Raw genomic sequence first — 22846 nt, forward strand, 5'->3', positions numbered from 1 at the left:
TTCAGCAATGAAATACCCAGATTTTTTTTTTTGTTTGGTCTCAGTCTAAGTATCCAGCACAGCAAGCAGTGCAAGTATTAAATTGTGAAAAATGAGATCTGTGGCTCAAAAAAAAAAAAAAAAAAGAAAGAAAGAAAGAAAGAAAGAAAGAATAGCTAGCAAAAGCTTCTGGAATTTCCAATGGGGGATGATTGCTCTCTTATAAAAAGTATTAATAACCACTTATATACTTTATTCATGTCCCCAATACTCTCAGATGCTGTGCCAAGTCTCTATATGCACTCTTTCATGAAGTAACTAGTTTTTCAAACCCGGTGAAGTAACCTGAATGAAGTAAGTGAATGATTAATCACGTTTTACAGAGTGAAATTCTGAGGCTTAGAGAATTTTAATCCCTGGATCAGGGTCACCACATAAGAGGTGAGAAAATGAAGCCTAAAGCCCAGGTTGGTTTGTGACACAATCTCTGAACAATTCAAGTGATATTTATGAATTCATATAAGACAGGCAATAATGTCCCACAGTATTACAACTTTACCATGTATTTGTAATAAGAGTAATACATATATATGTGTGTGTGTGTGTGTGTGTGTGTGTGTGTGTATGAAATAGTGACACTCTCCAGAACTGGAAATTTTAAGGAACTCATGTAATTAACTAAGATAATGGCTCTAAGCAGGGAATGTTGTTAAACAGTTGAAAGAAAATGACCCAAAGTGAATGTCAAAAATTGAGGGCTACTGAAAAATTCTACAGGTTAGGTGCCACCTTGAAAGAGGAATAAAATGAGATATTTAAAATTCATATTTTTGATAGATTGTCTTAAGTCTTTTCTGGAACAAGAAAAGTTATACATTAAATGAATAAATAAAATGGCTCTGCCTTTTGTATTTACTCTAAGGGATTAAGTAGCTATTGAATTAGAAAGCCAAAACAGGAGCCACTTTATAATTGGACTTGAAACATTTATGATCATTTGCCATATAACATCAACAAAATAAAAGAATGGCAGATAAACTGCTTTAATATCTTATTGTATCAAAGCCTCAGATTTATTAAATTTCTGCTTTGAGCTTGTATTTTTAACATCCCCCATGCATGAGTTCAAGTTCCAGTGGAACATCTGACAATTATTACATATTAATATAATACTCAGGAAAATTTTAGATGTTTAACTCCTTAGTGTTTTTCTATAATCAGTACTAGGTGTGCAATTACTGCCTTAAAATTGAAAGTTACATTAAAAAATAAATTAATCCCAAAGTTTTACATAAAGTAGGATTACTAAATACAAAGACAGTGTTATTTTTGCTTTTTTGGTGTTCCCATTAAACTCTTAAAAGAAATAGACATCTTTAAAAATGTATAGTTACATTTTTCCCAATAATTACATAACTTTAATTAGAAAAAATATAAAGAAGACATTTAAAAATCACCTATAATCTCACAATTTATTCATAAGTAGGAGCAAATGCATTTGTTTAATTTCATGAAGGAAAAGAAGTCCCAAATTACACCGGGCTGTGAAATTTGAATCCTTATACAAGGTTGCCCCTTAGTGGTTAAAATCAAGAATAGCAAGCTAAAATCAGTGCATACTTAATTATGGAATTCAATTTATTATTGAAACTAAATTGGAAAATAAAAACTTAGGTTCTTGAAATAAAAAGTTTAAAATTTGATTTCCCTATTCCTTTTTGTTATTAGTCAGAACTTCCTGTGTTAGTTTTTAGCAATGAAAATTGTTAAAACATGTTAATTATGTTGGTTTTGTTAACTGTAATAGCTACCAAAAAACATTTACATCTGAATCTTAAACTCTTGGGGTATCATTGGTTTATTTTGGGCTGGTGTCCGTGTCTATTTCAGTGTTTTATTTAACCTAGTGCCTACAACTGTGTCTGCTTATGGCATGTGCTTAGTACATATTCTTAATGAACAAATGCTATTCAATTGTTGAAATATTGGGAGAACTACATAAAATACCAAATCATTATTTAAGAAACATATATATATTCACTAAGCTTTTGATAGGAGGAGCCACTTATTCTGAGGATGATCTATTAACAATCCTAGAAGCAATTAATAGCCGTTATGGCTATTATTAAGATAATAGGACTATCTTCCAAAAGGTGGATCAAATATTTATAGCGTTTTTACTTAAATTTTGCATGGCATATTGACCAGTGAAGTTTAACTTTGTAGTTTGCCTTAAAAGAGAAGGAAAGTGCCAGGGATAGCTTCATTAGTCTTGTGTTGGTTTGAAAGATAGAATTCAGTTTAACTATTTATTTTAAAATGATTCTTATCCAGGCTTTTTTAAAAATCGAGATAATTGAATGCATCTGTCCATCTATGAAGTGCTAAACATGTGCATTTGATATTCTGATTCAATTAAGATGCTTATCTACTCAGTTGAGTGGGTTTTCTCCCACTGTCAGATCATTATTTGATGGAATGAACTGAAACCTGAGGTGGTGAGCCTGCGGTCAGGACTCTGCTCTGGATTAGCTGAGGGGGTAACTATGTGAATCTCTGCAGCTATCATCTGAAAAGGGAGAGCGTGCACTAAGTGGCCACAAGGTCTTTTACATTTTTATGGTCTAATTTATTATTTGTTTCCTGATTAGTATTCCAGTTATTTCTTTGTTTTCCTGGTTTTTTTTTTTTTTTAAAAGGGACTGGGATCTATTTTTCTTTCTCTTTAAATTCCTTTTTTTCATTTTCTTTTTTCAGTCATTATTTACATGTACCAGCACAATGTAACTAGTGTTTTAAAGAATATAAATAAGCTCTAAATATGAAGTTTCAGTTTAGGGCAATTTTTGTCTGCAAATTTATTTACATAGACTTCATTGCAGCTGTTAGTTACTACTTTATAAACTATGGTTGTGGAACTTCTAGACTTTACTTTTGAAATTATTCAATTTATAACACCAAAGATAATTCTTTCAAATTCAGAAGCCTACTTTTTGAGAAAGTAAGATCCCTGTTTAGCTTACTTTTTTCCCTTAAAATGAATAAAACCCAAGTTGTATTTACTTTTCTTGCAAAATAAAATACAATTTAAATAAAGTATTGGAGATTTTGGTGCCAATTTGACTAATTTTGGGCATGTGCAAAATAGTTTCAGATCTATAAGGAAAATATATTACATGGTATATAATGTCAAAATACAAAATGTACAGTTCTCTGCCAATTCTCAATTGTTATTCTTTGAAGTATAATTTTGGTTCAGAAACTGAAAGAGTATTGGTATGTTTACTAGAGGTGTACAGTTGTAGCTAGATCAGTTAAATTACAACTCTTCTAAAGCTGAAAACATAGCTGGACAATATGAAAGCATAATATGATAATGTGTACATATCAATCTTCAGATTTTATGGGACTTAAACAATCCTAGATGTCCTACTGAGTTCATTTGTGCTTCTTTTTTATATTAATAACTGACTTATAAAATAAAAGTTTTCCTAATTATGCCTATGTTCTAAATATGTCCTTAGTCTTCCAAATGTTTGCTTTTCTAAAGAAAAGGCTGATAGGGCCAGTGATTAATTTACTTTTTAAATACACTGTAACCTAGACAGCCTACCAAGACACCAACGATGTTCCTACACAAGTTGTTTTGCCTGCATTACTTCTCAATCTTTTCCCTGTATTTTATTTCTTTCTACACCTTGACTCTGTATATCACTATGTTTAACTATAGGACTTGTAGAATGTAACACCTTTCAATTCTTAAAATATAGCCATTTAACCCTCTTCAAATCACATAAACTAATTCTCCAAATTCTCCAACATATATAATTTTGTCTCTTTCTTACTCTTAAAGCATAACATAAATGCTTTAAGGTCATCATTATAACAAAGATTAAGTTCTATGCTCTTCATTTAAAGTAAAAAGGAAGGCACTAGAACCAAGGGCACATATATACTGATGTAATACACATCAATTGTATTAAAATTAAGGGGGAGATCATACCTAAAACCCAATTAATATTAATTGATTAATATTTCTACCAAAATCCTCAGGGCTAGCCATTTTAGAAAGATTTAGCAGTACAACAGTTAATATAAGGAGAACCACAAAAAGCTTTTTTGCCTGCTTTTTGGTCTCATGAAAAACAAAGATGATATAAAATGTGATTATAGTAATAGAACTTTCAATGCAGACACATAGGAATCACTGGGGTGTTAATAAGATGAAACTTAAAACACATACCATAAAATTCCTCTGGTAGTGAATATTCTCTTTGTTAAAATCGATCACATAGCCATTGAAGGACCAAACAAATGTGAGATCCAAGGCAGGATCAAAGGACGCAGCACACTGCATGGTGGCGTTTTCTCCAACTGTGATATCGGCATTAATTGGGGCCAATATAATTCGCGTGGGATCTATATGTTTTTAAATGTAAAGCACAATTCAAGAAGATATAAGACACAATATTATCTGGTATATTAAAATAATAACCAATATATTTTTATTTGTGCAAAATAATAAGATGTTTTCACTTCCAAATTCCAAGAACAATATCATCAAGCAAGAAACTTGCCTGAAATTCTTTTGAAAAAGAAACTTACAAATACATTGACTGTTTAGATGCTTAGTGCTGGATCATGTTTTTTTAATACATTAGAAATTAAGCACCCTCAAACATTAACTTACCTGTGATAACAAGGGTTCCAGTGCTATTAGCTTTCCCTCTGTTATTTTCTGCAAAGCATGTATAGATACCTCCATCATTCCTTGTAATGTTATTGATTTCCAAGCTACCATCTTCCCAAATGAGTATTCTAGTGAAATAAAAATATATATAATTCACAAACCTGATTTAGTAAAATACATTATGTCTTAGATTACAAACACTAATATTTTTCAATTATTACATTCTATATAAATCATGCGACCACAGACATTTTTGTAAGATGACAAATTCTAGCCTTTAGTTATAATATTTTTTCTCATCATTGACATTTTGTTTTGGAAATCCACTTTCATCTTTTTCTTGAACTCTTGCCGTAGTCTTCTAACTGACCTTCCACTATGGGACAGGCTGAAATCAGTCATAGGCCTGAAAGAAATGAGCCCAGGTCTCCCAGAAATGTAACCTCAGGAATTCAATTCAGACTAGGAGGTGAGGACAGATTGCCATTTCCATGGCTACAGAGAAATATAAATGTATTTTATTTTTAGAAACTTTAAAAAATATTTTAAAACCTCCTTAGTAACAACTTCTGGAACAAATTAATATTTAGGAAATTCTTCTTTGAACAGAAACTAAGTCTTTCATACTACACATATTTCCCTGCCTGTCAGCCTCTTCCTCAGGGGATGGACACTAAAAACTCACTAAGTTTTATTGTATAGAAACTCACACTTAGATTAAATATTGAATTGCCTGTCACTGGATTTTTTACTTTCTTTAAATAGATAATTTTCAAAACTAAATTATCTTTGAAAGTTTGCACAAAACATGCAAACGTATATCCATTTTAAGGGCAAAGTCTGATAAAAGAAGCAAAACTATCTACCTTACTGATAAAAATCTTCATATAAGAAAATAACAAAATTTCCACTAACATTATAGTCCAGGATTTCCTTCCCTTTCTTGAACAATCCAGTCCTGACTTGAAGCTCATTTCAGAATACTTTTTGTTGTTGAAGGAGAAATGAAGTATCAAAATAATATAATGATAAAAGTAATTATTTAAGATTATGGAAGCTCTGAGAATATGCCACTCTCCAACTCTGAGGTGTGTAATTTATTCTCTGTCCCAGACGCCGTACTCAGAAATCCATCACTGTGTTTATTCAAAGCCACACATTCCACAGGCTGTTCTTAGCCAATGACTGACCATGGGAGGAATTTTAAACCAGGCCTGCTCCTAGAAGACAGCAAACTCCTCTGATATGCATTTTTGAATGGAAGACTTTCCAGTGGCATGACCATACTCTCTTAGAAGTGCAGTGCAGTCCAAGTCATTTCAACACAATCTTTTTTCCTTCCTTCCCTCTGTCCTTCATCGGGGATCAGACCTGTATCTCAGTAAAATACTTTTCCAAGCCTCCATCAGCTTCCTCTCTATTTTCCCTCCCATGCATTGCCATTAATTAATTTCTTACATAGCTAATCTTCCTGGCTTCAGCTTCTTGGAGGACACATATTAACACAGAACCAATATTAATGGGTCACACTTTTTCTCACTACCCTCTAGTATAAATCCTCAGCCAAGTTCCCATATCCCTCTCATTTAATTATTTTTCAAGAAACACAACAAAAATTATAATGAAGTAGCAGTGGAAAAAACAATGATGATTCTTTCTTAAATCACGCTAATATTTTTAGCTTAGTTATGTTAGTTTTCAATTGATCTTTTACCATCTTTAAAGGGTATACATAATTCCATGTGTCATTCGTCTCATTTATACTTTCAGGTACTTTGCCCTTGAGATTAAAATTACTTTTTAATAAAAATATTTAGAAAACCTGATTTTTTTGTAATAATTCTCCTTATTCTTAAAGTAATATAGACTAAACTCTCAAGATCTTATCCTTATTTCCAGATACTATGATATAGATCAGCTGTCAAACAAACTAGGAACAATCTGGTCTTTAACCAATTGGTCACTTATTGTTGCCAAAATTACTCCAGAATAACCTCTGGAGTAGAAAAGACTAATGAAGATCCCTTCCTATAAGTGGTTTAAATAAAAGTGACCTTAGAGCTAATAGCAATCCATTGAATTTAAATTAGCAACTAATTTAATTCTGCTAATTACAAAGAAATTCTTCTGCAGAAAATATATCATTTGAGCCAAAAATAAAATCATAAAATGAGAACCTAATTACTATTTATCAAGATACATAGCTTCTTCCAAATATCATATAAACCACTCTTTAGGCACTAACCAGATACAGAAATAACTTAGTTACGTGGAAATGGTGTTTATAATTATATTCAGAAGAAGAAGATTATATTTATGCTTAAAGACCAATATTGAGTTAGTCCTTGTGTATTCTTTTTCAAAATAGACACCAAAATTTTTATGTTTAGCTTTTTATACATCTTATTTTACAATTCCAATATATTTGCATATGAATACTATATCTACTATTAAATGGTATTTACACTGAGATAGTAATGGGTTAAAGTACTAAGTAAAAATTAGATTTATAGACTCTTTAATCAAGGAAATAATGCAATTTGATTTCAAAGGCTTTAAAAATGTCAGAACACAATCAAACTTGTAAAATTTCAGGAGCTAGATCTTTCTCTTCTTTTTTTGAACACATATTGATATTTAGGAAAAACAAGTCCATGAAATATAGTTCTGGGAAATCCTTGGTTGAAGAGGTCCATGACATGGGTCTTCATCAGAATCAGAAAAAGATTTTATTATCACGGAGGAGAACTAATGGTTTGTCCATTGGGGAATGCCCTGCTCTAGGCTGTGGAAGGAGTAAGCACCTACACATGTAGCTGCCCTTTGATCATGGTCTCTGCATTGCTCATTGTCTGACCATTAATGTTTCAGCGGCAAATTGAACAAATGGACTTTTCCTTTAACACTTCTTGTAGTATCATTTTGTTGAAATCTTAACGACCCTGAGGTCAAACATATTAACTTTAAAAGTCAGTGTGTTCAGGGAAGCCCTTGATGTCCCTGCCCTCTTGCCCCATTCCATAAACAGCCATGCCTGTGCTCATCCTAATAAGAGGGCTGTGCTGGCATATTCTCAATTTATATCAATGTCTTACAACTTCAAGTTCTAGTTTAGATAGCATGAATATATTTTTTCAGAAGGTCACTTTAACTTTACCAAGCTTTAGACACATCAAAATATGGATGATAATTCCCATGTTACTTTATCGGGTTACTGTGAAGAAAATAATGTATTTTCTACATCTGAGTAATAACAGTCTTTCAAATGACAAAAGTGATCTTTGTCCTCCCTTGTTTAAGACTTTAAACAGATTTATATTACTCTTAGATGAAGCCCAAGCCCCTTAGCATAGAAAACTTTGTCATTTATGATGTGGCTTACTATGTCTCATCTCTTAAAAGTCTCCTCCATTTTCCTCTAAAGACGAATCACACTGATTTCAGTTTCTGCAATTTCTTACACATTCTAAACTCCTCACCATAGGGCCTTTGTGCATGCTGCCCTCACATTCACATACACCCTCACATACACCCTCACATACACCCTCAAGCCAACCCCCACATCCCATCCCTCCCATTTCCCATCCTGGCTTTCTCCTCGTCATAATTTTTGCACTCAATATTACTTCTTCTAGGAAACATATAAACTATTCAGTGTGGCTTTTATACAAATAATCTATATCAGTTGTACACTGCTTTTTCATTTTGTCCCCAAACCACCAAAACATTGGTAGATGGTCCATTTATAAGGAAGATGATGATAACATCTTGTTCATTTTGAGATAGGAAGAGATTATTTGCACTTTGAAATCACCTTTTTATTTTTCTACAAAAATATTTAATAGGCTAACTGAACAAAATTCAGTTGAATATGAATGGATATAGATGCTAGATGCCTATACTGGGGGAAAATATGTTAGAGAGATCCTACTTTATTTCCCATTGTTTATTAGCTGTGTGACATTGGGCAATTTATAACAACAAGACAACAAAAAAACACCTCTGAGCTTCAATTTTCTAAATTCCTTATACATTATAGAGTCCTGTTAATTAAACCTTCATTATAATAGATACTGACAGGGATAGGTATTTCTGTCCATCTTAGAACTACAGGATCTTCTGTGAAAAAAAAATTCAGAGCAAAAAACATTTTCATTATTAACATATAAACAAGTCTTCTATAAAATAAACTTTTTCAAACAGATTTTGCAATTGGATTTCTAGTTTCAGCACTGACCTGCTGCTATTGACAAGCCACTCTGTCCCTTTACTCCATGAAAACTTTGGTTTCGGTGCAGCTTTAGGTTTGCATTCAATTATCACCCTTCCACCTTTAGCAGCCAGGATCTTTTTCTTCATAGGATTCATTTCAAAAGTTGGAGCCAACGCTAAAAAGAAAACAAATTGTTATCTTTCTCTTTCTGTTTGTAAAGCCTAAACATTGCTTCTGTGTTGTAGAATCTTTTATTCTCCTTTAATAGTTAATGGAAAGGATTAATCTCAGTAAATATGATCAGCTGTCACCAATAGGCATTCTATACCTAATGCTTTGTAACTTTTATTTAATAACTTTGACTTATAAAATTCACCCAATTCAAATGTACAATTCTTGATGATAACTGAATTGATTATTAGAAACTTTAATTAGGATCCAGGCATGGGTGGCTCACACCTATAATCCCAGCAGTTTCAGAGGCTGAGGTGGGCAGATGGCTTACCCAGGAGTTTGAGAGCAGACTGGGTAACACGGCAAAACTCCATCTCTACCTAAAATACAAAAAAATTAGCTGGGCATGTTGGTGCATGCCTGTAGTCCCAGCTATCCAGGAGGCTGAGGTGGAGGATCACCTGAACCTAGAAGGTCAAGGCTGCAGTGAAGCGTGATCGCCTCACTGCACTCCAGGCTGGGCAACACCGTGAGACCCTGTCTCAATAAATAAATAACTTCAATTTCAATCAAATGTTTTATACACATTTACCTTAAAATTAACACTGAATTCAGTTGCTTTGACTCAATTCCACAAGGAAAGTAAAGTGAAAGGCTGGAAAAAATTGACCAGCATTATACACACTGACATATGGTCCTAGTCAATCCTCTAAACCACATGTTGAATGAACTATTCCCAGTTTATAAATGAGAAAATTGAAATCTATTAGGATTATTTAATTTGGCAAAGGTGCCACAGGTAGTAGTAAGTGGGAGTCACACTTGAATCTAGGTCCTTCTGTTTCCAAAGCATGTACTTTTCATTAAACAAGGCAGTCTCTCCTTCTTTATACAATTACTGAGCATCATCTGTATGCAAACACCCTGCAAAATGCCAAAATAATTGGAGTCCTGCTTTCAGGACCTATCTATAAACAGCTATGGGAATAATGGATCTAATCAACTAATTAAGGAGTACATGATCATTTGTAGTTCACCATTACCTCCAAGTACAGAGCAATAATTATTAGAACAGAATACAGAGTCTTAAAAAAGGTTACTTCATTGATGGCATGCTCTGACTTTCCTCAGCATCCACACATTTAATCCACTGCTCACTCTCCTCTTCCCTTGGCAGACTCCAAGCAGATTTCATCCATATATTTCAACACATTACAATCATCCGTAACTATGTACTTTCTGGAGGCTTTTCTAGGCCTAAGCATATCTTCATCTGGGTTTTGACTCTTCATCCTCTGGTCTGGTCATTCTCAAAATTATCTTTGTATTAAAATCATCTGGGGATCTTTTTAAAGTGTCCATTCAGTAGGTCTGGGGTGAGCCTGGGATTCTGCACCTCTAATGTGCTCATAGGTATGGCCACTGCTGCTGATGCTCTGAAGAAGACTTTTGTTGTGGCAAAGATTCATTCTATTCCATTGTTTCGTTAGTCTGAATTATGATAATTAGCAATAAATAAATCAGTAAGCAACCAACATATGTTGTACACCTAACACAATACTGGGTATTTTGTGTAGGCTCAATAAACACTTTGTGTGATATGACATATTGCTTTAACAATGTTTAACAGAAATTAGAAATGATACTGACCCAAGATCTTCAACTCAGCATTTGCATAAATGGCTCCATATGTGTTTTCAGCTATGCACTGATACATTCCGGCATTTTCAAAAGTCACATCATACAGTCTTAATTCCCCTTTATGATACTGGAAAGAATAAAATTGAAACATATTCTCAGTGAACTTTAATAGAAATACTTTCACTTAGGTCTGGGTTTGGTTGTCTTTTTATTTAGATACATTATGTTCATCTGCCCCCACTGTTACCTAAGATGAACTGAGTGGGATTTTCATGGCATGGGAAAGGAAAACCCACTTACCATGCCCAAAGGCTCTTGTTCTATTCATCCTACAGAGCTGAGAGTCCACCTTTTCCCCTCTTGGACCAGCTGGGAGATTACAGTGGGAAGGTAGAGAAGAATCCCACTGCTGCTACTTGTCCCCAGGGCCAAAGGTAGGACTTAGAGCTTCACTCTTACCTCTGTCTCTGTGGGGTACAGGAAAATAGTGGCAAGAAAAAGAGGACAATATCAGGTATTGGAGATGGATGAGTAGGAAGAGGGTGGAAAAGTGGAACAAAGGAAAAAATAAGGAGAGAGAGAGAGAAGGTAGAGTAAGATTACAGAAAGTTGTTTAAACTGAAAGAAGATACTTTATGTTCAGTTTTTGTTTGTCTTTTTTAGGAAGCTTTTATATTTCAGGGCCCAAGTGCCCTTTCTCTATTGTCTCTCCTGCTAAATTTATCCCAGGACTGCCCTGAAACACTGCTTGAACAGGGACTCAGGAACAGCAAAGCACTTGAACATACATACCGCATAACCATTTTTCAACCATCGGATTGTAGGGATGGGCTTTCCTGTGGCCACACAAGGCCAGTAGAGATCACTGCCTATGTCCACCTCTGTGTCATTGATGTGTTCTACCCACTCAGGGAATGCTAAAAAGTAAGGAACATTGTAAATGTTAAATGAAGGTCTCAAGATCCATCATAATCTGCAGAGTATAAATATTACATTTAGTTAACCTAATTCTGCAGAATACATCAGATAGTGTATGTATCCTGAATTCAGTAATAGGCCTTGTCTTTGCATAGGTTTAGCCTATGCAAATCCTGTCTTATTACAGCAGGAGGTAACTATAACTCAGCCATTTTTTTTCCATTTGTAAATCATGTTTTGTTGAAAAGCTGAGTTATAATTATTACTAAAATAACTGATTTTTTTCTGCTCATAACATAAACCTTTCAAGTCTGTCAAAATGATAATTGAGGTTTTAAAGAATTACATCTCAATTCAATATGATACCATCTCTTAACATTTTGGATAAAGACTCAGATTTTTTTCCCACTCCCTCAGGTATACATTATCTTCATTTTGATGGAACTTTCAGCTAGTGGCCACGGTAACATCTCACTTTGGTGCTAGAAAAATGACTTGGACACCTAAATATACTCTTTCCATATTAGAAACTATATACAGTAGCCATGATTGGTGAAATCCATGCATTGGTAAAATTGATCTCAGTCTCATTCTTTAGTCTGATCTACTTGATAGCTAAAGAAACATCCATAAAAATGAGAAAATGCTAAAAATTTTCCAAAGAAAAAATACTTTTAGAGAACAAGCAAATAAACAATTTGACAGTCTTTTTGATTATTTCAGTTATCTAGTCCAAATAAATGCAGATAAATAAATTAATACAAAAAGGAAGTGGGAAGAAAGAATCCTGAGTGGAGAATAAATTTAATTTTCTTTGAAACTGGGAACTTGTGTTAATTTTATGGCAAAAGCAATATATGCATCTTATAAAAAACATTTAACAAGTAATAAAATACTAGAAATTTAAAAACTAGAAAACATTTTTATCTCATCAAATACCATCAACATTATACATTATAATGTATACATTATACATGTAGACATATGTACACCTATATATTTTAAAGCATATATAATCTTATTTAGTACATGTTTTCACTCATCATTATATTTGTAACATAGGGAGATATTTTTTAAACTATTGGTGGATATGTTCATTGTAATGGAGAAAGGTTTTATTCTGTATACAATCTTAGCAATACATAATACAGGAATATCAGCACCCTTCCTGTCTTGGCCTCACAAAGACAACACAGACATTTGCTATTACATCATGTAATGAATAATTGAATTGGCTTGACACATTCTATATATGGCTTAATTATGTAACCTTCTAGTGATGTGATCAGATCTAAAGATAATACTTAGTATGCTGCATTAGTAAAGAATAAATAATATTTCTCTTAAATTACCTTCTGTAAATATGTGCTCTGTCACCTTGGTTCTTCTAAGGCTTTAGATATTAGACAGTTCAAAATTTTACTCTGTTGAGAACCTGGAGTGTAGTTTTCTTAATATGTTGAATAAAAACAGGTCTATAAGCTTTAGAAACCTAGTAGAAAGTGGTGGATTTATTTCAAAAGTTTAAAGGACCTTACCTAGTATTTTCTTCCTTTTAGGAGGCCATTTCATGCACACTTGATCTGTATCACATTAATGTTACTGTGGCATTGGACATACGAGTCTGAAGTTCAGGGTAAATGTTTGAGTTAGAGCATTCAGGTTACAGAGTGTGTCTAAAGCCATGATCACGAGTGGGATCATAAATGGAGTGACTGAAATGGAGATGGGGTTCACAGATGGAACCCTGATCACACCAATGTTAGAAAAGTATGGAGTTGAAAGGCAATGGAGAATGAAAGATTATACAAAGAAATTAATAACAAAGTGGGTTGCAGACATGAAGTGCAGAAAGTGAATCATGAAGAAGGGAGGGACCAACTGTGGCAAGCACTGCTGTTAGATCAAAAAAAGTACAACTGAGAATTGATCATTAGCTTTAGCAATATGGAAGTCTGTGGTCATGAAAAGAAAGGTTTCTGTGGAGAGGCAGAGATGCAAATCATGTTGGAGTGCATTTAAGAGACAAGAAAAACTGGAGATGGAGACAACACTTTTAGAGAGAATGGGTGAATCTGTCAAATTTTTTATTCCTTTTTGGGAGAGACAGGAGAAAGTGAAATGGGACAGTAGCCAGAGTTAAAAACGAAGAATCTTGTGGAAGCCCTCGATGTTTATTCACTTGTGACCTGCAAAGTTCATGTTGTGGAACATTATAGAAATTATTTCAGTCTGGAAAGTTTCCAGTGTGGCCTGAAAAAAAATCTGTCTTCCCAAATGTAGGTTTATTTTAATGTGTGAAAATCAAAGGTTTGTGCCAACATAATTTTGTCAAAAAAAAAAAAAAAGATTTCTTAGATCAGTGGTTCTCAAAGTGTGACTCCAGGACCAATATTATCAGCATCCTTTGGGAATTTGTTAAAAATACAAATTCATGAGCCCCTAACAGACCTCTGAATGAAAAATTCTGAGAGTTTGGCCCAGCAATCTGTTTTAACAAGCCCTCCATGTGATTTTGATGCATGCTTAAGTTTGCAAACCACTGACTTAAACTAAGTCATAACACATAGCTTCTTCTATAAATAAAAAGATACTGAAAAAAGACAGTGATAAAATGAGTAAACAAACTATATTAAGTGTATATTCTGAAAATTACCAATAACACTTCTATGAATCCATTGCTATTACCTATGGTTCAATTGGTAATAAGTTCGTAACTTCTATAACTCATAGTTGTGACTTCGTTAGACATATGAGAAATATTTTATCTTTCTCCATGATGTAACATGCGTCACTGTTTTTAAAACCATTAATCATTATATAGTAGTTTTTCATGTATGGAAATGGCTCTAAATAAGATACTGATGAAATTTATACAAAATTAAAATAATATATCTACCTTGAACATAAATTCTTGCTTGATGTTTATCCTTTCCTCTAATGTTCTCAGCCTCACATTCATAGATGCCTTCATCTTCTAGCTGAATATTGAAGATCTTAAGAACAGCCCCAGAGGTGCTAATCTCAGCAGTGCTTGGCATTGGTTCTAGAACCTTCCGCCATCGGATATCCGGAACAGGACTTTAAATAGAAGATACAAGTGTTAAAGTTTCACACACTTAAAAGACAATTACTTTATGTTTATAGCTAAACAATTATTTATTTCCTAAAATGGTACTATTTCTATATATATTAATAAAAGTGTCAGTATACTTACTTTCCAAGTGCAAAACATTCTAAGGTCACATTTTGGCCCATCAATGCATATACATCCTTGAACTGAACTACAATATCAGCAGGATATGGTTTTGTTGTTCCTAATATTAAGAGAAACACAAATATCCACTAATTATTAGGCAAAATATTAGTTATTCTTAAACATAGTAATTCTACAGGATTAGAGCTGCTCCAACATGGAAGCTTTTCTCTGTACAGGTACAGGTCATATCATAATGGATAGACTTGTTTGTTTATGCACAGTATGAATATAGTATAACTTCTCAGTATTTTCAATAATATTGGCTCGTTCTGACAGCTGCATAACCACTGTGACTCAATTTACTAAAAAAAATCCTGTCTTTAGTGAGCAACAGATATGTGTCAAATATTGTGATCAGTGCTGCATGGAACTCAGGAAGGTAGAGAAAGAAAATGAGGGAGAAGGAAAGAGAAGAAGGAGAAGAGAGTAGAAAAGAAAGACGCAAGGCAAGAAACTAAGGAGAAAAGAAGAAATGCCCACAGAGATAAAGGCAAAGGGAAACAAATTGAAAAGAGAGAAGGAGAGAGGGAAAGAAGGAAAACATTTACTCAGACAACACAGCACTCTTCAAACTAGACACTTTATTTCATTTATTTAGCACATCAGTCCTGAAAGATGTATTAATCCTTCAGGCTTACAGAAAAAATCAGGCTTAGAAAGGTGAAAGGCATTGTTTAGGATCACAAATTGAGTATGTACCTCACACTGTAAAATGCTAAAGAGACAAATAAATAAATAATGATATATAAGCCGAATCAAAATGGGTACTTTGAAAGAGTGACTGATGAGGACGGTAGTTAGAAGTAGGTAAGGGCTATAGGACTCTGAGGCAAATATGGCATTTAAATTGGACCAGTTTAGCTTGAGCAAACACCATATTATGACAAAGCTCCAGGAGTGTGCAAGGAATTTTAAAAGGTCTAGGAACTCAAATGATGCTGAAGTATATGAGCTTGAACCCACTATCTAGAAGGACTGAAAAAATAATAATATTTTGAGATGAATTTTCTCAATAGGTAATATATTAGTCTGTTCTCGTGCTGCTAATAGAGACATATCTGAAACTAGGTAATTTATAAAGGAAAGAGGTTTAATTGACTCACAGTTCCGCATAACTGGGTAGGCCTCATAATCATGGTGGAAGATTAAGGAAGAGCAAAGGGAAATCTTACATGGCAGTGGGCAAGAGACAGCATGTGCAGGGGAACTCCCCTTTATACAACCATCAGATCTCATGAGACTTATTCACTACCACAAGAACAGTATGGGGGAGACAGCCCCCCATGATTCAATTATCTCCACCTGGCCCCGCCCTTGACAAGTGAAGATTATTACAATTCAAGGTAAGATTTGGGTGAGGACACAGCCAAATCGTATCAGGTAACTACCATTGGGACTTGGTAAGAGAAGTAATATGGATCTTATCTTTGGTTTAAGTGGAAGACCTTGCTGGCATTTTTAAAGGATGGAGCATGGAGAGGAGAAATATAGAAGACAGTCTCAGAGGTCCAAAAAAGGCTGTTTCAATACTTCAGGCAAAACAGGTGAGGGCCAACACTAGGGCATAGTTACAGTGAAAACAGAAAGGAAACGGTAAATATAAATGGTATTTTAGAGGCAGAATCAACAGGACGGCTCCTTGGATCAATGTTTCTCAAGGTGTAGATTAAAGGCTCAATCATCAGAATCACCTAGGATACTGGTTCAACTTGTGGATTCCTGGGTCACATTCCAGGCCTGCGGAATCAGTATCTCTGGGTCCTGCATTATTCCCCAAACTCCCCAGGTGCTTACCTACTAATTAAGAACCACTGGGTTAGCTGTCCTGAAGATCAGTGGAAATTGGGATTTGATAATAAATAATGCTACCTTGAGTTATTAGAAATGAAATTGTATTGCTAAATAAGCTAAATAAAAGGAGAAGGTTTTGGACAGAAGTAACACATGTATTTGTGACACTTTGAGCTTAACATCTGTGAGAGCTTTCTGGGGGACAAGTCCAGGATATAGGAAGAATTGACATCTAAACACAAGAAAAGTTTCGGAGATGTGAACTTGAAGTCTCTTGCAAAGGTATTCTGTTGAAAATGTGTAAGTGGGTGAGAATACCTAGGAAAAGATTAGAGAAAAATATAAGAAAGAAGAATATTTTGTGAAGAATATTCTATGAAATTTGTCAGAGAGGCAGAAGGGAGATGAAGAATTCAGGAAATTAAGTGAAGAAAGAAAAGTTCATGAAAGGCAGAAGAGGCAGTGTCAAAGTTCAAACAGAATAAGGACTTCAAAGTGTCCTTTGGATTTAGCAAATAGGAATTCATAATAATTCAAAATTGCATTGAATACAAGAGAATATGCAGAGATAATGAGGTAGAGCAGAATCTGAGGATTCAGGAAAGAAGAAAATAAGTGTTGTAGTGAAGTTTCTAATTGAAATAAATGGAATGTGAACCAGAACAACTGGAGAACTTAGCTTGAGCGAGGGGAGAAATATTTCTGCTATGGAGACAAAAAGTAAGAAAATAAATAGAAGTGCTGAACTGCAAGTATATTTCTGGGGAAGAGTAGAAAGAAAATCAAGAGAATTTTTACATGATGGCTCCTTTTCAGTCTATGAAGTAGGGGGTGAGATTATCTCTTAAAACTGAGAAAAGAAAAATGAGCCAGAAAGTCAACAATATTTTTTGAATACCAATTATGTGAGTGTTGCCTTGCAGAGAAAAATAAAAATGGAACCTCAATGGTATTATAGCATTTTTCCCATCATCACACTGTACTTAGGGGTAAAGGCAGGAGCCAAACCTAAATCTGTTAATCTGAAGCTGGTATGCTCTCATGAGCTTGAATTTTCTGATATTAATGTAGCAGAAGGACTTGGATAGAAATAATGTAAAGTAAGCACGTATACTGTGATTTGATTCTCTTAAGCAGCAGTGCTTTTTAAAAGGGAAGTAGTTCAATTGGAGCCTGGGGAAAGGCCAATCAGATTGTCAGTGGTCATCTGCCATGGTGCTACCAGGGTAGCACCTCATGCTGATTATGTAGATTAGAAAAGACCATTTATTTACTTATTTGTGTCATGTAAATAGTTCCTTAAAAATACCAAAATAATCAAAATGACTTAAAAAATTCTACAATTACTATTGTTTGTTTTGATCTACCAATCATTTGATTTCTTCATGAGCTTACTAAGAAGTAGGAATGGCCACAAAACAAAAAGTAGATGTCAGTGATTTCCACTGTAACCAATACACTAGAACTGGACTAAGGTATCAGTCCCCTGTGTATTTTCCGAGCTAGAGGCAACTCATCCGAACTCAACCTTCTTACAGCAATTTTATTAGCTAAATCTTCTCAACGCAAAAAGCTTAGGACCAAGCCTTTGACCCCTTCAACATGCATCCCCTTTTACATTGTCCTTCCCGAAAAGTCAGCTAGTCTTCACTGGATATTTCTTTTCATTACGGTAAGTATACCACATGTAGATAACCTTGCAAAAACAGAGTGTAACAAATAAAATACTTACGTTCAGGTATTGGAATGAGTGGGATGAATTTGCTGAACACGCTCTTTGTAATAGAAGGACTGGAAACAAAGCAGGAATAATTGCCTTTGTCGGAAGCCTCAACATTTGCAATGTAGAGATTGCCATTTGTCTGAGACACAAATCGCCGTTTATCCATTGTGATAAATACAGGAAATTCATTTAGAAGCCAGCGATAGCTAAGATCATCTAGGAGAAAATATTGCCTTCTAAATATTAAGTGCTTCTCCCAAAGTTGTTACATAATTTAATAGAGGCTAGTAACAAGCTATCACTTAATCTAATAAAGGCTATTGTGGAGCAAATGTTAGGAGAAAGCCAAGACAAACAGTGCACACTTTTAAACATGTACCATATTTTACATGAATATAAGCATTACACTAAGCAATTACATCTATTTATCTATTTCTATTATTTTATAAACTATTATATTCTTGCTTTCATTTCATTGATGGGCTAAGTGAAACTCGAAGAGGTTACATAACTTGCTTAGAATGTCATGACTATTAAGAAGAAATAGGATTTTGAATCCATGTCTAATAACTCGAAAGCCATGACTAATCTGCCAAACTGCATTTTATAAATATAATTAAGATTACTTACCATATTATTGCTTTATCTTTTTGTGTGTGTGTGTGTGTACACCTATTTTAAATTACAGAGTTAGAAATGAGCTTACATAACCTATTGTGGTCACATTAAAAAGAGAAAACCACAGAAACAGGGAAAAGTATGGTACTGGTTTAATTAAATATTAGGAGATGTATCATATGGTAACTCTTACCCACATGAAATTCCTTTGGCTGAACACACTAACTAGTTAAATGGAAAACTGAATTTCCTCCTTAATTTGCTGCATTTCCTATAGTTTTCTATTCCTTCTTTCCTCTCTGTTTTGATGAATGACTCCCCAGGAGTCATTCAACAAATACACAAGAGGAGACAACGGGCAATGCATACCTTTAGGTTAAAAAATGATGATTCCCTTCAAAACATCTTGATCACATAAAGACAATTTCTACTGGGAAGAATGTAAGTGGGAATCTCTCTAGGTCAGACTAGATAGGATTTTAGGTGTAAAATGGTGAAAAACCAAGAACTCACAGCACTCAGGCTTCTTTTAAAGATGAATAATCATGACAAACGGCTATTTTGCTTTCGGGAGCTCAGCGTGGCTAGCAAAGCTTTCAAAGAGAGTGTGAAAGCACAATGACTGTGAAAAACTAAAAGAGATGCACATTATATAAGCTTCACATAATTGGGAATAATAACCTGGGCATTATATTTAGCTTAGCTATATAATTTTCTCCAGCAAAATACAACATCAAGACAGGCAGTGAATATGATTATATTCTTTTGGTTTTCAACATTGATTTTTTCAAATTATAGAAGCAGCAGCATATGTTTATTATTGAAGAAACAGAATACAGTTAAAAAGAGGCAGAAAATTAGACTACCATAATTAGCCTCTAACTCAGAATTACGGTCGACATATATTTCTAGGCACTTATATCTGTGAATAATTGAATTCTTTTAATTTGTTTTCTTCTTGCTGATTTAGGGTCACAGGATAATTAGTATGGGAAAATATTTAGGGAGCTGCTTAAATTTCTTAAATGAGGGCTCCTGGGATAAGTAAAGAAGTATCACATTCAGAAAGGGGTATTAAGTAGTCTTTCATCCAAGCTGATATGTATAGTACATTTAAAAGAAGACTTTGATCTTTTCTGATTCTGAATTAATATTTCCTATTCTCAGTTGAAATGTAAATCCAAATTTTGTAAGGATTTCTGTTAAAAATTAAATCCCCACTCCCCCTGCCCCACCACCAAAGCTAAAAATGTCAAGAAATTGTGTATTTCCTTACAGAGAAAGGACTTTTCTAACTATAGAATGTATGAAAGATACTGCCCACAAAATGCATTTAGAGTAATCTGAATCCTCAGTGGTTATGTGAATACAGAGACCTGAATTTTAATTCTCAGTATGACTTTTATCAGGCCAATTAGTCACTCTATTACTCAGTTTCTCTAAAATGTAAGACATTTTCCTGTGCCCCACTCATAAGAGATGTGTGAAAAGGAATGAAAGAAGTGACGGTACTTGATCCTTATAAGGGATAAATGCTAAATCCGAGAAGTTATTGTCGTGATGTTGTATGAACATAAGTCTTGGACTATAGAACAACTGGTCTGACTGACTGAATGCCCAATGCAGATTCTCTAATTTACTTATTTTGCAAAACCTAAGTACCTTCCAAGTGCTGCTAAACAAGATAGATGTGGCCTTTGGATTTGTGGGACTTGCAATATAATTAATCTAAATTTATTTAACAAATCTTACTTATTTTTAAAGCCATTCACTTGGACAAAACAATAATTGCAATTTGTTAGAATCTGTCAGCAGTCATTACAACAAAGGTAGGAATGGCTCTTGCCATTTTTAAATGGGGGATCCAAGGCCTAATAGGGTGAAGTGACTTGCCTGAGGTCATACAGCAAAGGGGAGGCAGAACTGATGTTCTCACCTCTTTCCCCACCCACCATCACCAAAATAAGCTGTACCAACAGCAGAGCAATAGCCACGCTGACTCTCCGACTTACGGATGAGATGTGACTTTGTCAATCAAGAGCTAAGCCTTGATCTAGTTCTTTCAAGGACTCAACAGACCATCTTCTTTGTGTCTTTCCTAGCCCCACACAGATGATAAAATCAACCATCTTTGCAAAAGCCATCTGTTTTCCTCAGATTATAGACTGGATTCAACAATAAATAACCATAAAATTATTTTTTCAGTAAGTGCCAGCATATGCTTAAGAAATGTTGCTTTTATCGGTAGATATATGACACTTCTTGCTTTTGCCCCAGAAGTCTAGGTAATCACATTGCAGTCCCATAGTTTTGAAAACAACTTATTGAATGATGAATCGTAAATTGATATTCCATCACCCCTGACATCTACACACATATAGAACTGCCACCTTGATTTCCATTTGGAAGCTTAACAGATGCTTCACATTTAACATGTCCACACCTATTCCTTCAGCTGAAGTAATGGCAACTTCATTCTTTTAGGATCTCACGGCAAAAACTTGTATGTCACCCTCAACTCTTGTATTTATCTTATATACCACATAAAGTCAACAAGCAAATCCTCTTGGCTTTTCCTTCAAAATATATCTAGAATTTAACCAAAATATACCTAGATTTCTACATAGAATTTAGCATATTCTATTTTATCTAGAATATGCTTGGATTTATCTTCCCACCTCCACTGCCACCACTCTGGCCCATCATATGCTACCTAAACTATTACAATACCTCCAAACAGATCTCCTGTTTCCACCTTTGTCCTCCCCAGGTCCTTTCTTAAAACAGTAACCAGAGTCACCTTTCTATAACTTAAGTCATGTCATGTGTCTCCTCTGCTCAAAGCCCTCCAATGTAAATTGCATTCAAAGTAAACGCCAAAGTATTAATAATTGTTATGGATCATAAGGTCCTCCATAATGCAGCTCTTGTACCTCTCTTATTTCATTTCTTACTACCCTCTGCCTTATTCACTCTATGACAGCCACCCTGGCTTCCTTGGTCTTCCATAGTCTGACCTCAGCATCTTCCTGGCATGCTCTTCTCTCGGATGCTCATATTGTTAGCTCCTTTACTTCCTTCAGGTGTTTATTCCAACTTTCTTTCTAGTGATGCTCCTCCTGAGTTCAGTCGTTCCCCTCAATACTTACTCTCCCCACTTCCCTGCATTATATATCTCTATCTATCTATCTATCTATCTATCTATCTATCTATCTATCTATCTATCTATCCTTATTTAGCAATGTCTAACATGGCATGTCTTTTAGCCAATTATCTTATTAATGTCTGACTCTCCCCGTGGAAGACCTCTGAAGGCTGGTAGCTTTTCCTGTTTAGCTCCACTGAGGCATTTCTGTGGCATACATTGTGCCTGCTGTATAACAAACACTCATAAGAGATTTTCTGAGTCAATGAGTGATGCAGTGAAGTCCATCCAGTATTGAATATGGTCAAACGTAGTCACTGGATAGTTTTGGCCATTACTTTGTGGGAAACACTATGAAAATGGCAGGTTTTCAAAATATGTATATATATATATATATATATGTGTGCGTGTGTATATATATATATGTGTGTGTGTGTGTGTGTGTGTATATATATATATATATATATATATATATAGTTTCAATAGTTCCTTAAGAAAAAGGTTTTTCTCATTGAAAGGGTGTTAGAAAATTTTGAATTTTATATGTACCTCCTGTATTTATCAAGCAATCATCTTCCTCCTATTGTGGAGAAAATCACAAATATTTGATATGTAAACAACCACAACTATATATATATATATATATATACACACACACATATATATATATACACATATATATATACACATATATA

At 34.3% G+C, this 22846-nt stretch overlaps 1 protein-coding gene across 6 annotated transcripts in view; it reads right to left on the reverse strand.

Annotated features, from left to right (window-relative positions):
• Positions 1-22846, reverse strand: part of CNTN1 (contactin 1) — a 381066-nt gene that overhangs the window by 124652 nt on the left and 233568 nt on the right. For all 6 annotated transcript variants that reach the window (XM_031000864.3, XM_063694062.1, XM_019039242.4 and 3 more), the window contains 8 exons: positions 18398-18604; positions 14833-14932; positions 14515-14696; positions 11490-11614; positions 10707-10824; positions 8907-9057; positions 4670-4797; positions 4223-4398 (listed from right to left, as the gene is read on the reverse strand). In XM_031000864.3, coding sequence (XP_030856724.1) covers positions 4223-4398; positions 4670-4797; positions 8907-9057; positions 10707-10824; positions 11490-11614; positions 14515-14696; positions 14833-14932; positions 18398-18604 — 1187 coding nt within the window. The remainder of the gene's footprint in view (positions 1-4222; positions 4399-4669; positions 4798-8906; positions 9058-10706; positions 10825-11489; positions 11615-14514; positions 14697-14832; positions 14933-18397; positions 18605-22846) is intronic.

This window comes from Gorilla gorilla, chromosome 10 (assembly GCF_029281585.2).
Source record: "Gorilla gorilla gorilla isolate KB3781 chromosome 10, NHGRI_mGorGor1-v2.1_pri, whole genome shotgun sequence".
Taxonomy (NCBI): domain Eukaryota; kingdom Metazoa; phylum Chordata; class Mammalia; order Primates; family Hominidae; genus Gorilla; species Gorilla gorilla.